The following is a 15,091-nucleotide window of genomic DNA, read 5'->3' as shown; positions in this document are numbered from 1 at the left end:
CATTTTGTAAACAGAGCAGCTTCCATCCTAACAAAGGGTAGAACTAATGGAGACAAACCCACCTATTTTTCAAAATTTTTCAGAATCCGCCAGCTCCAGCAAACAGAAGTTTTCTAATTTCCCGCCCAATTTTATCCAATTTATACCTGTTTGTTCTTAGCCAGTGGTAGGTTTCAGATTAAACAGTCCTTGCTTCTCTCGGGGCTTGGCTTCCCTAATGAATTAAGAGACAGCTTTCATGTGGCAAGGGGATAAACAGGCTGGGCTCCTTTTAGTCTCTGCTGCTCTAAAAGCTTTCCTCTTGGCCAGCTAGAATGCATTATTCTCAAAAATTGGTAACTGGATCTGCGTGTTTTCAGGTAGTTAAATTTCAGGTGAAGCCTTGCTTACCTCTTTAGCGATGTTACTGATAATTCTTTTTCTTCAATGGAAATAGCTGTGGTCTGAGGTCACGTTTACCTGTTCCATAGTGCTGTTGTGTTGGTCTCTTGTGGTTTTCCTATGATGGACTTGGAGGCCGTAGTCTCTTTCCAGCAGATTAGATCTGATCTCCTCTTTTAAAGAGGATGAATTACGAGTGTCAAACTGGAACACAGACGTTCGTGAGCTCCGGGGTTTGGCTGTAGCATTGACCATGCTGACGGCCTCAGGGAAGTCTGTGTGCTGCCCTTCCCAACTCAACTTTCCCATGGAAAAGGGAAGATTTATATTTTTTTAAGGCTGTTGAGAATGGCTTGTATTTGCATAGAACCGTGAAAATGCCTAGCTCTGAACGTTAGTCCTCAATTTGCTTTTAGTGTTACTGAAACGACGTGGCTAAATGAGAGAGTACAAAACCACCATAACAAAAATATCTCTGTAGATTGTGTTGTAAAAGTCAGTTTATTGTTCCACGACTCCTGCAAATAAAAGCACATTTTCCTAATAGCTGAACTCTCCCCGAAGCTTGAAAATGCAACTTTTGGTCTTTTTCTGACTAACAGTAAAAATCTTTTCACTGGCTCAGTCCATGGACCTGTGAAACACGTTCTCCGCTTTCTTGTGCCGTAGGTACACCATTGGTAAAATGGCTGATGGCGGTAAAATGGAAAGATCTTTAAATTATAGATCTTTAAATAACGTAGGTCTCTCCCTCCACTACAGCGTTTTTAAACACTGTTGAGCTCTCTTCTTCCTTACTTGCAGCGCTGCTTCATTTCTTGAATTCCACATTGGAACTTAAATCTGAATTAGTGTGTCAGCTTAGGATAGCAATATCGGTGAAATGTTTTTTCTTCTCTTAGTACCTTGGTCTTAATGACGGCGGGGACTCCGAGTTGTGACAAAAGCTTCGTTACAGAATAAGCAGGGCTCTTGCTGTGTTTGCATTTTTCTGCTTAATCAGAATCATCAGGAATCGAATATGCTCTTTAAGAACAATAGGCCTAAAAGCTACACGCGAGTTTGAGTAAATGTTTTCAAGATGAGCTAATTTGAACGAAAAATAAAAGTATGTTTAAAACAATAATGTTTGCAAGACGTCAGATTAATGCTTATTTTTTACGATCCTGGCACATAAATGTTATGGAAGCTAGCGAGGATGGCTGCAGGGAAGAGAATCTCATCTCCACTTAAGCTTGTTATATTTGGCTATTCTTCAAATTCCTACCATGTTTTACAGTATGAATACACTCCGGACACCTTTTAATGCTTTTTTTTGCTTAAATTCTGAGTAATTTTAATAATTATGAGGCACCTTTTTCCTTTCTTTTGAGGAATCCAGAGTCGTGAAGCAGAGGAATTTCATTCTGTTTACTGCCAAAGCGCCGATACTCTAGGGCTTTTCAGCAACCCTAAAGTGCTACCTAGCAAGTTAAAAATGCAGCGAGCACTCCGAGCAATTAAAACGCCAGGGAGAATAAAACGAGCAGACTTTAATTATCTAAATTAGTTTGCTTAAGATACCAGGGTTATGGCTACACTTGCAAAACGCGCTACGAAATAGGTAACGTTTGTTGCGGGATAGGAGACCTCTCTTTCACCTGCAGGTCCCTCCGCAGACGCTTACGGCAGCAGCGCACGCTGTATCAGTGGTGAAGCTTGAGATTTGAAGACTCGCCTGTGGAAAAGGTCCCTAATGGCCTGGGTCCCTGCTTAGTTTCCATCGTCGTCAGGGGTTCCTTAGCATCTCCTGTCCTTAGCCCAGTCCTTGAATAATACGAGGCCTGGCTGTTGGGTACTATGTCCTTTTAAACAGCACTAACGATGAATTCCCTCCCATTTTATTTTTTGAATAGAGGTTCGGATCGCTGCGGTTGAAGCCCTTTGTATGTTGGCTCAGTCCTCGCCTTCTTTTGCGGAGAAGTGCCTGGATTTTTTGGTTGACATGTTTAACGATGAAATTGAGGAGGTGAGATTGCAGTCGATACACACAATGAGAAAAATTTCCAACAACATCACGCTGCGGGAAGACCAGCTGGATACCGTGTTAGCTGTCTTGGAGGTAAGAAATTCTTGAGGGAGGAAAAAAATTGCATTCCTGCTTTCTTTGAGGTATTATAATCATATAATGCTAATCAGCCCCTTCCTCTGAGCTGAAACTCTCCACCTTTTTTGTTACTGTTTATTTTTTTTTTTTTTTTCCACTTTGAACACCCCCAAAGGCTCCTAAGGCCTATTAGCTTGTAATCTCCAGGACAACAAAATGCTTTTGAAATAGATGAATTTCAGATTAAAAACTCATCCCTTGATCACTGTGCTGTTGCCTCACGTGTGTTTCCTTCTGCCCTGTTTTGAGCTGTGGCGCTCTGTGCCACCTCGTGTCGAATACAGCTTCATTTCCTTTCTGTTCCTTTGTTCAGCTGCTTTGGCGACGCCTTTGCTCACCAAGCAGAGACAGGGCACGGGCCTGAGATCTCTCTTTGGAGCGTTCAGAGAGTTTGTTTGCATGATCTGACGTATAATTTTGGGTCTTCCCAACCAGCAGCCTTCCAGTCAGCGCTCAGCCAGGATGCAGGGGACAGCACGAGTCAGCTGCTCTTCTCCTGGTTGACGGGTTTGATCCGGGAAGGAGAAGAGATTTTGGCTCTCTGAACAGTTGTTGTGCCAAACTGCTTATGAATTTGCAGACGCAGCAATAAGTTTTAGGTGCCTCAAATTTTTATGTAGTTCATTTGCATTTGTTCAGGCCGGGGACTTGTGCATCAAGGTATAAAAACGTCGTAGTTAGACTGGGGTTCTGTCTCGCGCTTCTGCGCTGACTTATCGTGTATGATAAATCATACCTGTGTTATGGTTTATATTATCGTAGTGATTATCAGGTATTAGGATAGCTGAAGTGTGAGGCTGATTAATATTGCAATGGGTTTGTCTGATTCTGAAAGGGGCTTGCTTGCTTTTGGTAAAATCTGTCTTCCAGTATCAAAATAAAGGATTTGGAAAAACAGCATTAAATTTTGTGCCTAAATTTGTTCCAAGAATGTAAATATGGAACTGTTGAGGACGGGGTAACTTCTGTTTTCACCCCACTGCTTTGACTTTATCTGATTAACTCTACCGGCTACTCCTCGCTTTTCTCACTGGGCTTTATATTCGGCTTTTCCTGTTGTCCTTCGTCTCCGGTTCTGTTGAGTTGTGCTTCTCTCTGTCTTTTCGTATTCTTCTGCCTCCCGTGTCTCCATACTGCCCTTCCAGTGGTCCGTGCAACTCACCCATGTTACCTCCATGGTCGTTTCATTCCAGTCCTTAGAGTACGTCTTCTCTTTGGTCAGTCTGCCTCCCACCACCCAAGTCAGGAACAGCTGAGCAGCCCTGCTGTGCTTTCCTCCTTTGATCATTTCTGTGTGCTGGCTGTCATTTAAGAGCTTTTACAAGAGGGCTGCTCTTTTTTCTTTTGTGTAAGACAGTGATGAATGAGCTGTTGATACTTAGCAAATTATAATTTTTAAAAAAATAAAAAAACCTACCATTGAAACGTGGCCGGTTCTTGTATCCTGTCAAATTTTCACATTCTGTCCAGCAGTGCCACACAAATGCTGATAGCGAGGAAGTATAATACATTGATATGGAAGAGCAAGGTGGTTTTGGGCGGAAGGAATGTAATTAATTAAGCTGGAGTTCAGCCATGGCACTTCTAAAAATACTGCTTGGAGATTGCGTAAGCTCCTCTGTACAAACCCGCCCTGGCCTAAAAAATAAAATGGGCGCAATATGACTTTAGAAGTGGTACATTAGGGATCCCATATGATTGTAACAAAGTTCCTGACCAAATCTCTAAGTGTGTTTGTTTGTTTTCTTTTATTGCCCGTCTATAAACCCGTAGTTAGGTCAAGTTCCTTGATCCTATAGATGATCATTGTTAACCTGTTCTGTCCAGCCGTTGACATGTCAAGGGTACGTCGTCACCCAAACCAAATAGTGATTTTTGCTCCGCTTGAGGAGGTCAGCGGTGAAGTAGTTCCCATTGATTCCAGTAAATGAAGCACGTGGGTGGATGAGACCAGCAGGAGACCCTCCAGCAGTTGCCTGGGCTGTCACTTCATCCGTGCTTAGCTGTGATAACTAGAGAAGTGCGCTATTTTTCAGGCGCCTCTAGTACTAATTCAGCCAAGGAACAGGAACTGCTGCCTTCAGAGCAAAGGTGTGCGCAGGCACGTCTTCCCTCTCGGTGCTCAGAGGTGGTTGAGTGGTTGGTTTTTTCTAGGATTCTTCAAGGGACATTCGGGAAGCGCTTCATGAACTGTTGTGTTGCACCAACGTCTCAACTAAAGAAGGCATCCATCTCGCACTGGTGGAGCTGCTGAAAAACCTAACGAAGTATCCCACGGACAGAGAATCCATATGGAAGTGAGTGTGTTCAGTGGCCTTGTGTGTCTCCTTATTTTCCTATTCTTTTTAGTAATTGAGGCGTTAGGCAAATACTGAGCCAGCTAAGGAGGTAACAGGTATTGCAGGCATACAATCCTGTTACTCTCTGTATATTTGGAATAGTGGATATACCGAGTATTGTAGGTGCTCGTGACTGACGTAGAAACTCTCTGTTGTTCTCGCTTGTACTGGGAATCCAGAACTGAGGACAACTCCTGGAAAGAGCCTTCTTAGAAGCACTCAAAGCATTCCCGGAAAAGATTAACTCAACCTGCAGTTTAAAACCTCATCTCTTCTACGCAACTAGTCCTTTGGTGCTTACTTGACACTGCTTTAAATAGTAATATTTACCAGCGGTTGATTGTATGAGTGGTGACAAGCGGATTGGCTGCGTGGCACTGTGCTGTCGGAGGGGCTTTTTCTGTCTGAGCAAAACCAATGAACGCTTGTGTGGGGTTTTTTTCTGGTTGTTTAATGGAAGTAACAAAGGAAGGGATGCTCCAGCACGCATGGTCTGAGGTGGAATTCTTGGGTATGATTGGAAACACTTATTTTAGTCGTCTTGGTGTTCCAGTGTACTCTTACATTGCTCTGTGAGTTTGGAGGTTTTGGGTTTTGTTATTTGATTGGGTTTTTACCTCCTCATTCCTTTATTTCCGAAGGAAAAAAAAATACACTCATTTGTTAGCGTAGAGTATGAAAGATTTTCTTGGGTTGCACAGCTCCAGGTGTTTATTATTTCTTGGACAGTTTAAATAAACAATTTTTATTACCGCTTGCTTTTTCAAGCTGTCTTCTCAGTTTTCTTGGATCCTATCAAACATTAATGCAAATACTCAGCCGTGAAGAGACAGTAGACGTGGACAGTAGGATTTTGATGCTGACCACCAGCTCCAAGCGCCGCTACAACATAAAGGAATAATGCTGTAAAATGTTGTATTTTGCAATGTACGTCACATGAAGAAATATTTCAATTTGTGTGTTTCCAGATGCTTGAAGTTCTTGGGAAGCAGGCATCCCACTTTGGTGCTTCCGTTAGTCCCAGAGCTGCTGAGCACACATCCGTTCTTTGACACGCCAGAACCAGACATGGATGACCCAGCCTGTATCTTTTTAATGAAGCCACTTGATCGCTTTGACTGTAATAGATTTTATTCGTATTTTCCTGATGCTCACATTTGTTAAACCGTTTCAAACCGTAGCAGACAATCCTGTAGCTATTTCCGAATCCCTTTGCTGCTTAGTTTTATTGCTCAGCAAGTGATGGAATAACTGTTATCTGGAACCATCTTCGTAAATACCAATGTGGTATAATTAGCCTTTTTTAATACTGTGATGAATAATCTGTTTATCAAGCAATTTGTCAAGGTTTAGGCATTGCAGATGAGTGCTTTGATGTGAAAACGTTTGTCTAGTTTGTGCTAATTTTGAAGAGGCTTTAGCTTTTAAATGAGAAGAGTGGGTTTCTTTCTGTTTTTCTTTTTAAGTAAAACTTCCATCCTCTCTGTTGTGCAGAGTACAGAACAGCACTGTCTCTTAGTACAGCGGTGTCTGAATCCCTGTAATGTTATAAATTTACCATCTCTTCGAAATAATTCCAAATCAGAAATCCTCGTATTAATGTTATTTCTTCTAGTGCTTTAGAATACAAACTATTATTGTAATACCATTATCCTTAACAATAGGAGATGCCTTGGAAATGCAAAATACCATTTTTCCATTGTTTATTCTCCTTGCTCGCCTTCTGTGCGGTTGCAGAATGTAGTGTTACTTCTGATGCATGCTGAGACGTGCTGGACTGGAACAGCTCTCTTCCTCTGTGAAGCTACTCTTGATTTCTCTTACCAGTCCCAGGCCATCAGCTAGAAATTCTGTACGGATTAAATATGTACCTTGTGAGAATTGAAAAGGTCTAGAATCGGGTGGAGAGAAAGGTTAATCCATGGTCAGGTGGTTGAGTAATAATTTAAGTAAACTTGCCCTATGAGTTGAGAATTGAAGGAACATTGCGGTGAGGAGAAAGCTGTTATTTATCTCGATGCACCTTCCTGCCCTGAACCAAAGAATGTTATTTTAGAGAATGTTTTGGAGGTATTTTGTGGAGATATATTATGTGAAGACAGGCCTGGGAGCCGGAAAGGACAAGGTAGGCTTCAATGGTACGTTTCCAGTGTAAACTGTTAATTAAAAACATTGTTTTGTTTGATTCAAAGCACTTAGCAAATTTGAATCAGGCGAGCTGAATAGCTTCAGCTGAAAATTTGGAAAGGCTTTTGGGTAAAGAGGAGAAACTGGTTTGTCAAGTGGAAACCTTTATGCTTGGCAGCCCATAGAGGCAGAAGATTTTTCAGGAGGTGGGAGATGTGGATTCAGTCCCTTCTGTGGCTGAACCTACCTCTTCCCCGTGCAGGTGAGTGCCCAGACAAGCATAAGCTTTGCTTTGGGATCCTTTCACCCTCTCCTGCTAGAGATCTTACGCTTGGGGTCAGCCCTGTGCAGGCGAATCATAGAATCGCCCAGGTTGGAAGGGACCTTTCAGATCATCAAGTCCAACCATCAACCTAACACTGACACAACCCATCCCTAAACCATATCTCTAAGCACGACCTCTGCCCGGCTTTTAAATCCCTCCAGGGATGGTGCTTCAGCCACTGCCCTGGGCAGCCTGTTCCAATGCTTGATAACCCTTTCAGTGTAAAAAAATTTTTCCTAATATCCATCCTAAACCTCCCCTGGGGCAACTTGAGGCCGTTTCCTCTTGTCCTATCGCCTGTTCCTTGGGAGAAGAGACCGACCTCCCCTGGCTGCCCCCTCCTTTCAGGGGGTTGCAGAGAGCGAGAAGGTCTCCCCTCAGCCTCCTTTTCTCCAGGCTGAACACCCCCAGCTCCCTCAGCCGCTCCTCACCAGACTTGTGCTCCAGACCCCTCCAGAATGCCCCGGCCTTTGGGCTAACTGATTTAAGCCTTTGGCTGCCCTCTATTTCTCAGGCTCTCAGACTATGAAAACGTCTTCTCCATTGCAGAATCATCTTCCCGTGTCTGATTCTTTGGGTTTTTTTAAGTCTGTGTGAGAGAGATGTTTTTCAGGGCGTTGCAGGAAATGCAGCAATTTTCAAAAACTCAGAGGTAAATGTTTAATTTTAGGTGGTGTTTGGGTGCCAAACTGGTAAGCAGAGTGTGAGCTTTGAGGAAGAGTGAAACTCCACCTAATGAGCACGTTCTGCATTTATAATCCCTGGCTCCTGTCCTTTGTGTCGCCTCTGAGCCATCCCACGTTGGCATGAACATCCTGCCTCCAGCGTGGCTCACCCTGTAACGTTTGTGCTTTCTGCTTTGTTTTCATCTGCTCAGACAGCTGCCTCTTTGGGTTTTTGCTCCGCATTCTCCAGCTGTAAAGAACTTCCTAAACAGTCTCCAGCAAAGAAGGGGTTGTTGAGCTGTTGTTGTTGTTTTAAGTGGCCATCCCCGAGGAGCTCTTCTTGCTGTCGTCTGTTTTCCTTTAACAATCCATTTCAATAGACATTGCTGTTCTGGTTCTGATTTTTAACGCTGCGAAAAGTTGCCCAACAATGCCTGCCCTCTTCTCTGATCACACGTTCAGACATTACGCCTATCTTCGGGACAGTCTCTCTCATCTGGTCCCTCCGTTAAGAGTGAGTTGAACCGCTTTGGTTTGCACTTCGCCGCTCTGTTACAAATATCACTGGTCTCTCCCATGGCTGTTCACGTGTAACACTTGGATTCTAAAAAGTTTTTTTCTCCCAAGCTCCAAGCGAATGAATATTCAAATGTACGTTAAGTAAGGAGAGCCAAATATTAAATTGTTACAGTATGGATTTTGTAATATTTTTGGGGAGAATAATAACTTTATTGCTCTCAAGTGAGAACAGCACATGGTTTGCTGGTTAGGAAAGAACACTGGGAGGGTGGGATTCCTGGGAGCTTTCTGTAGCTTTCACTGCGTGGGGAAGGGGAGATTAGCCTTTGTAGATCTTCCACCATTTGACTTGTGCCCTGCCTAAACAACTTACTCACGGGTGAGATGTTCTCCGCTGCTTTGAAGCGTGTTTGTTCCTGCATGGAAGTACGGGTGGGACTGAAGTCGATCGTAAGTCGTAGTACAGCTCGTAAAATGAATTGCGGTTGGCGTGGTCTTGGACTTCGCAGTATCATGGTTAGTGGATGAGGAAGATGTTTCCCTCAAAGGGATGTTGAAGTTTAACCTGAAGATCTCTAGCTGCAAGTGGATTATGAAATGGAGATTATTAACTAGCAAAGATAAAAGACGTAGACTTGAAATCCTTGATAGAAATTTTGAATTTGAGAAATAAATCCCAGCTCTCGACCGGTAGTTGTTAAATAAGGCGGCAGCATTTTGCAGTGTTGTTACTTGTGTTCGACTTTCCCGTGTGCATGTGTTTCTTCTTGCTTAGTTGCCAGGTAGAAAGCTGCTGTCCTCCCCTGTCTCTCCCAGTATCGCACCGCATGAAGATCCTTCCCAGCAGTTCTTGCATCAGAGCCTGGAGAGGGTGTACAACCTTCAGCACCTCGACCCGCAGGGCGTACAGGAGCTGCTGGAATTTACCATCCGGTAAGGCTGCGTCGTGGGAAGATGGGTTAGGATTCCCAGTTTCTCTGAAGCAGGTGCTTTGCTTCTGAGTATCAGTGTTGTACTTTGCCATCGGACGCTTCGTCTGAGCCGCCTTCTGGAGAGCATTGGGATAAAAAGGTATTCATGGCCTGTTTGAAACAAAACTGCCCTTGGCGCTGCCCCACCGCATAATTAGCGTGTGGTTTAGGGGAACATCTTTTCAGAGTATGGTAAGACCTTCTTGGACTGTTGGCTTATGGTAAAATACACTTTCAGTTATCAGGGATGACAGCCTTGTGTGTCGTTCTTAGTTCTCTGCCCCTGTACGAGTCCCTCGTTTTGATCGTATTATTTCTGCTGTATGTGCTCAGGGTATTTTTTTTGTTTGTTTGTTTGTTTCACTTTTGTGGGAAGAGAGAGGTTGTCCCCTTTGCTCTTCTAACTTCCAGGTCCTGTGGCCTTTCATTCAGCAGGAGAGGGCCTTCTGCTGCTTTGTTGGGTGTTATCGCTGGTCCCACTTCTAAAGGACTTTGGCATTCTTCATCAGTTTGAAAATCAGAGAGAGATTTTCCTGGAATAGACGACATTATTGCGTGTTGCTGTCTGCTGCCGTATAGATAAGGGTGCACAACGTGGCTTCTGAATGTGGATTTTATGCTGCCTCTTCCATTTCATCTCTGGATTGATTTACACAAACAAAACACTTGAAAAGAATCCTTTCAATATGATTCCTCTGCTTGGGAAGAGGAAAAGAGCCTTATTTTGAGAGTTAGGAAAACAATCTAAAATGCTTTGTGTGGAATACGGAATTCCAAAAAGCTTTGCTTTTTTTTTTTTTTTTCCCCCTTCCTCCAAAAGAGCTGCCTCTGCTGTATACGTAGCTGTAAATCGCTTTCACACCCGCTGCGATGGCAAATAAACTGTGCTCCTCACTGAAAACCCAGCTGTGAAAACTGTATGGTTTGTCCGCAGCTGTTTTGAAGCTACTTTGTGCAGCCCAAAATCATAGAATCCTAGAATCATGTAGTCTCAAAGCATTTCATGCACTAAATGCTTGAAACAGGTAATGTCTTGGCAGATCATCCAGAGTCTTATCAGCGCGATGAAGGTCTGGAAACCTCACAGGCTGTGAATGTTTTCGATTCGGAGTGTAGGAATCGTGGAAATTATTAGCTTGGCTTTTTCCCTGCTGGGATCGCCACCCAGGAACCGTATCAAACCAGCTGCTGGTTTCCAACTTTAAGAGAAGGAAGGAATTAAGATCAAACAAACAGACAAAAGCGTTGGAGGTTATTTTGCAGAGGACAGGAGTTTCCCGCACCAGTGGTTTGATTGCTGAGAGGAGAGGGATGGGAGAAGCTCACAGCAGTGGATTCTGCGGTGGGACGTCACTCCCTCCTCCTTCATCATTGCTGTCCGCAGGGGAAGTAGAGCAGACCTCGTGGAGCTGGTGTCTGCTGGGGACGTACATTTCGAACCACGCTCAAGCCTGACGCTCTTCCCCCAGGCTCTGCAGCTGACTCTGCCAGACGGGCTTTTTAGCAAATCGGTCTTTGTGGTTTCGTTTCTCCATCTCTCCAACAGGCATGTTTTTTTTTTTTTTTTTTTTTTTTTTGTCTTGCGGGGATGTTGAAATCTGGTTAAGATTTGCAAGGAAATAGCATTAGTGGAATTGGGAAGCGTAGAAGACTGGGAAACGGAATATCTGCCTAGCTGTTAGCTGAGGGGCGACATCGTGGACTTGGGAACAGTGACCATGAAATGATAGAGTTTTCGATTCTGCGAGAAGCAAGGAGAGGGGTCAGCAGAACTGCTACCTTGGACTTCCGGAGGGCGGACTTTGGGCTTTTCAGGAGCCTGGTTGACAAAGTCCCCTGGGAGGCAGTCCTCCAGGGCAAAGGAGCCCAGGAAGCCTGGATGATTTTCAAGAAGGAAGTCTTAAAGGCGCAGGAGCAGGCTGTCCCCATGTGCCAGAAGACAAGCCGTTGGGGAAAAAGACCGGCCTGGCTAAACAGGGAGCTAGTGTTGCAATTTAGGGGAAAAAAAGAGGATCTATGGCCTCTGGAAGGAAGGGCAGGCCACTCAAGAGGACTACAAAGAGGTAGTGAAGCTATGTAGGTACTTAATGCCGTCTTTGCCTCAGTCTTCAGCAGTAGGACCAGTTGTTCCCTGAGCACCCAGACCCCTGAGCTAGAAGACAGGGATGGGGAGCAGAATGAAGCCCCTGTAATCCAAAGGGAAATGGTGAGGGACCTGCTTCAGCACCTGGAGGTGCACAAATCTGTGGGGCCGGATGGGATCCACCCAAGGGTATTGAAAGAGCTGGCGGAAGTGCTCGCCAGGCCACTTTGCATCATTTATGAGCAGTCCTGGACAACCGGGGAGGTCCCAGCTGACTGGAGGTTAGCAAATGTGACACCCATCCACAAGAAGGGCCGGAAGGAGGATCCGGGGAACTACAGGCCAGTCAGTCTGACCTCGGTGCCTGGGAAGGTCATGGAACAGATCCTCCTCAGTGCCATTACACGGCACATGCAGGAGAACAGGGTGATCAGGCCCAGTCAGCATGGGTTTGTGAAGGGCAGGTCATGCCTATCAAACCTAATATCCTTCTATGATAAGGTGACCCACTTAGTGGATGAGGGAAAAGCTGTGGATGTTATCTACTTGGATTTTTGCAAAGCTTTTGACACCGTTTCCCACAGCATTCTCCTGGAGAAACTGGCTGCTCATGGCCTGGACAGGTGTACTCTTCGCTGGGTAAAAAACTGGCTGGATGGCCGTGCCCAGAGAGTGGTGGTAAATGGAGTTCAATCCAGTTGGTGTCCAGTCACAAGTGGTGTCCCCCAGGGCTCGGTGCTGGGGCCGGTTCTCTTTAATATCTTTATGATCTGGATGAAGGGATCGAATGCACCCTCAGTAAGTTCGCAGATGACACTAAGCTGGGCGGGCGTGTTGATCTGCTTGAGGGTAGGTTGGCTCTGCAGAGGGATCTGGACAGGCTGGACCGATGGGCTGAGGCCAATGGTATGAGGTTCAACAAGGCCAAGTGACGGGTCCTGCACTTGGGTCACAACAACCCCATGCAGCGCTACACGCTTGGGGCAGTGCGGCTGGAAAGCTGCCCGGCAGAAAAAGACCTGGGGGTGTTGGTGGACAGCCGGCTGAATATGAGCCAGCAGTGTGCCCAGGTGGCCAAGAAGGCCAACAGCATCCTGGCCTGTATCAGGAATAGTGTGGTGAGCCGGACTAGGGAAGTGATCATCCCCCTGTACTCGGCACTGGTGAGGCCCCACCTCGAGTACTGCCTTCAGTTTTGGGCCCCTCGCTACAAGAGGGACATTGAGGTGTTGGAGCGTGTCCAGAGAAGGGCTACAAAGCTGGTGAGGGGTCTGGAGGACAAACCTTATGAAGAATGACTGAGGGAGCTGGGGTTGTTTAGCCTGGAGAAGAGGAGGCTGAGGGGAGACCTTATCACCCTCTACAACTACCTGAAAGGAGGTTGTAGAGAGGTGGGGGCTGACCTCTTCTCCCTGGTGACAAGTGATAGGACGAGGGGAAACGGGTTCAAGTTAAGTCAGGGGAGGTTTAGATTGGATATTAGGAAACATTTTTTCACTGAAAGGGTTATTAAACATTGGAATAGGCTGCCCAGGGCGGTGGTGGATTCACCATCTCTGGAGGTGTTTAAAAAAAGGGTAGATGGGGCACTGAGGGACATGGTTTAGAAGTGGCTTTTGTCAGGGTAGGTTAAAGGTGGGACTTGATGATCTTAAAGGTCCCTTCCAACCTCAGCAATTCTATGATTCTATGATGATTCTACGATCGTCTTCCCCGTTAGTGTGTTGTCATGCGTTGAGTACGACATGGGAGTGAAGCATCCAGGAGTCCGGTCTTTTCTCTCTGGGAAAAGATGAAATGGAGTCGCTATTTAGGGCTCAGTCTGGCTCTGCTGTGGCATTGAAGGAAGGCACGGCCTCTCTGCTTCCGAGAGATTTTCTTTGACTGCGAATTATACAGATAATCTCATGGATTTTTTTCTTTTTTTTTTTTTTTTTTTTTTTTTTTGGAATGTGGGAGCACTCAGGTTTGGCAAAACCAAAGTTCCAGAATTGCGTTGTAAATACAAAGATACATCTAAAATGAACAAAAGGAAGGGGTCATCTGAAGAAAAAGTATTCTTTTTAATAATACCGTAGGAAACACGGAAGTAGAGTGATGATTTTAGGACGCTTCGGATCAAAGCAAAATACAGAGAAGAACAGAGACATGTTGAATCCACATCATATAACCTATTTTCAGTTCCGTAACAAAAAATGAGTTTTGTTTTCTTAATAGACACTTTTGATCTTAAAACATGTCTAAGAGTAGAGAACTAAAGCCTTTTTGGGATCCATTAACTGTCTGGTTTGGGTTTTGGTGTTTTGTTTTGGTTTTTTTTTATGTGAAGTTAAAAGCTACTTCTATAGCTGTACAATTTACAAGAAATACTTACAGCGGACAACGCGCAACAGCTGCTTGGACAAATGTCAGTACCTCAGATTTCAGCTCGTTTTAAAAAGGCAGCTAGATTTCAAATACGCTTGGTTGTGTGAGCCCGGCGTGTTCCCAACAACCTTTCCCAGCCAACGCGAATAGTTGGATGTCCCAGCAGTGTAACACAAATGGGTCGTTAGCTGCTGTGAAAAGGCCGGAGTGTTTTAAGTTAAATCTGGGACTGCGACGCCGCGTGGGTCCCACAGGGCTGCAGACTAACGTGGGTTGACAGACCTACGGCTTCCACTGCTCCGCTCCTGTCAGCCTCCAGGAGGAAAGGAGATGCCGAGTCCCAAGGTACAAACTCTTCCGTAGTGCGTCTTTTCCCGCTGTTTCTGGTGTTCCTTCTGAGGATAAGAAAAAGCAAGGCGCAGAAATAGCTGGCTTCGTCGTTGCCGTTGCTGCGTTCTGAGTGTGTTTAGATTAACTTGCTGTCTCAATGGGTTTTTTTTTTCCTTTTTTTTCCACATGCTTCAGTGACCTTCAGAGGCTTGGAGAACTGCAGTCAGAACTGGCAGGGATGGCAGATTTCACTGCAACGTACCTTCAGTGTCAGCTGCTCCTCATCAAGGTTTGACTTCATCTGGGGTTTTTTGGGGCTGCTCTTCAAAAATGGCCCCAGTCCGTCTTAGCGGCGCGCTTGCACGTTTTGCTGTTTGTGCTGAAAACTGACGTGTGATGAAAGTGCGGGTTCCGTGGATTTCTGATATTCCTGCATCCCTTCTGTCGCAAATAATTAATGCGGTAGCTTTGCCGGTGAGTACGGCGGTGCAGATCTCTGCCGTCGTACCTACGGCTTGTGTTGGTTCATGTGCTTTTTGCCAATGCAGAGTTTATTTTCTGACCGAAACCAGGATGGAGGCAACTACTCTGTAGCCTTTTGGGTTACAAGAGTAACCTTTCTTTGCCAGTGGCCACCCGAAGTGCTTTTTGCTAAACTGCTGCTATAGGTGGAGTTTTTATAGACAGTCTTTTGTAGACAGCTCTTTGGGCACCAGTGCCAAAGGAATTCTTTAGGCTTGATTGAGCAAAACATCAGTCGCGCTTTCTTTTACAGTGCCGCAGTGATCTGTCTGTTTGGCGTTAGCGGATGAAGTGGTTGCTTTGACACCAGGGCAGC

General features: G+C 45.1%; 1 protein-coding gene across 3 annotated transcripts in view; it reads left to right on the top strand.

Annotated features, from left to right (window-relative positions):
* INTS4 (integrator complex subunit 4) overlaps positions 1 to 15,091 on the top strand; it is a 40,870-nt gene that overhangs the window by 13,137 nt on the left and 12,642 nt on the right. For all 3 annotated transcript variants that reach the window (XR_012585206.1, XM_074572336.1, XM_074572337.1), the window contains exons 11-16: positions 2,277 to 2,482; positions 4,682 to 4,824; positions 5,835 to 5,950; positions 8,364 to 8,497; positions 9,278 to 9,435; positions 14,449 to 14,542. Coding sequence is in view for 2 of the 3 variants with exons in the window: in XM_074572336.1 (XP_074428437.1) it covers positions 2,277 to 2,482; positions 4,682 to 4,824; positions 5,835 to 5,950; positions 8,364 to 8,497; positions 9,278 to 9,435; positions 14,449 to 14,542 (851 nt within the window). In the remaining variant the exon portion in view is untranslated. The remainder of the gene's footprint in view (positions 1 to 2,276; positions 2,483 to 4,681; positions 4,825 to 5,834; positions 5,951 to 8,363; positions 8,498 to 9,277; positions 9,436 to 14,448; positions 14,543 to 15,091) is intronic.

Source organism: Larus michahellis, chromosome 1 (genome assembly GCF_964199755.1).
Source record: "Larus michahellis chromosome 1, bLarMic1.1, whole genome shotgun sequence".
Classification (NCBI taxonomy): domain Eukaryota; kingdom Metazoa; phylum Chordata; class Aves; order Charadriiformes; family Laridae; genus Larus; species Larus michahellis.
Note: the sequence above shows the minus strand (reverse complement) of the source record. Positions and strands in the feature narration are given on the sequence as shown.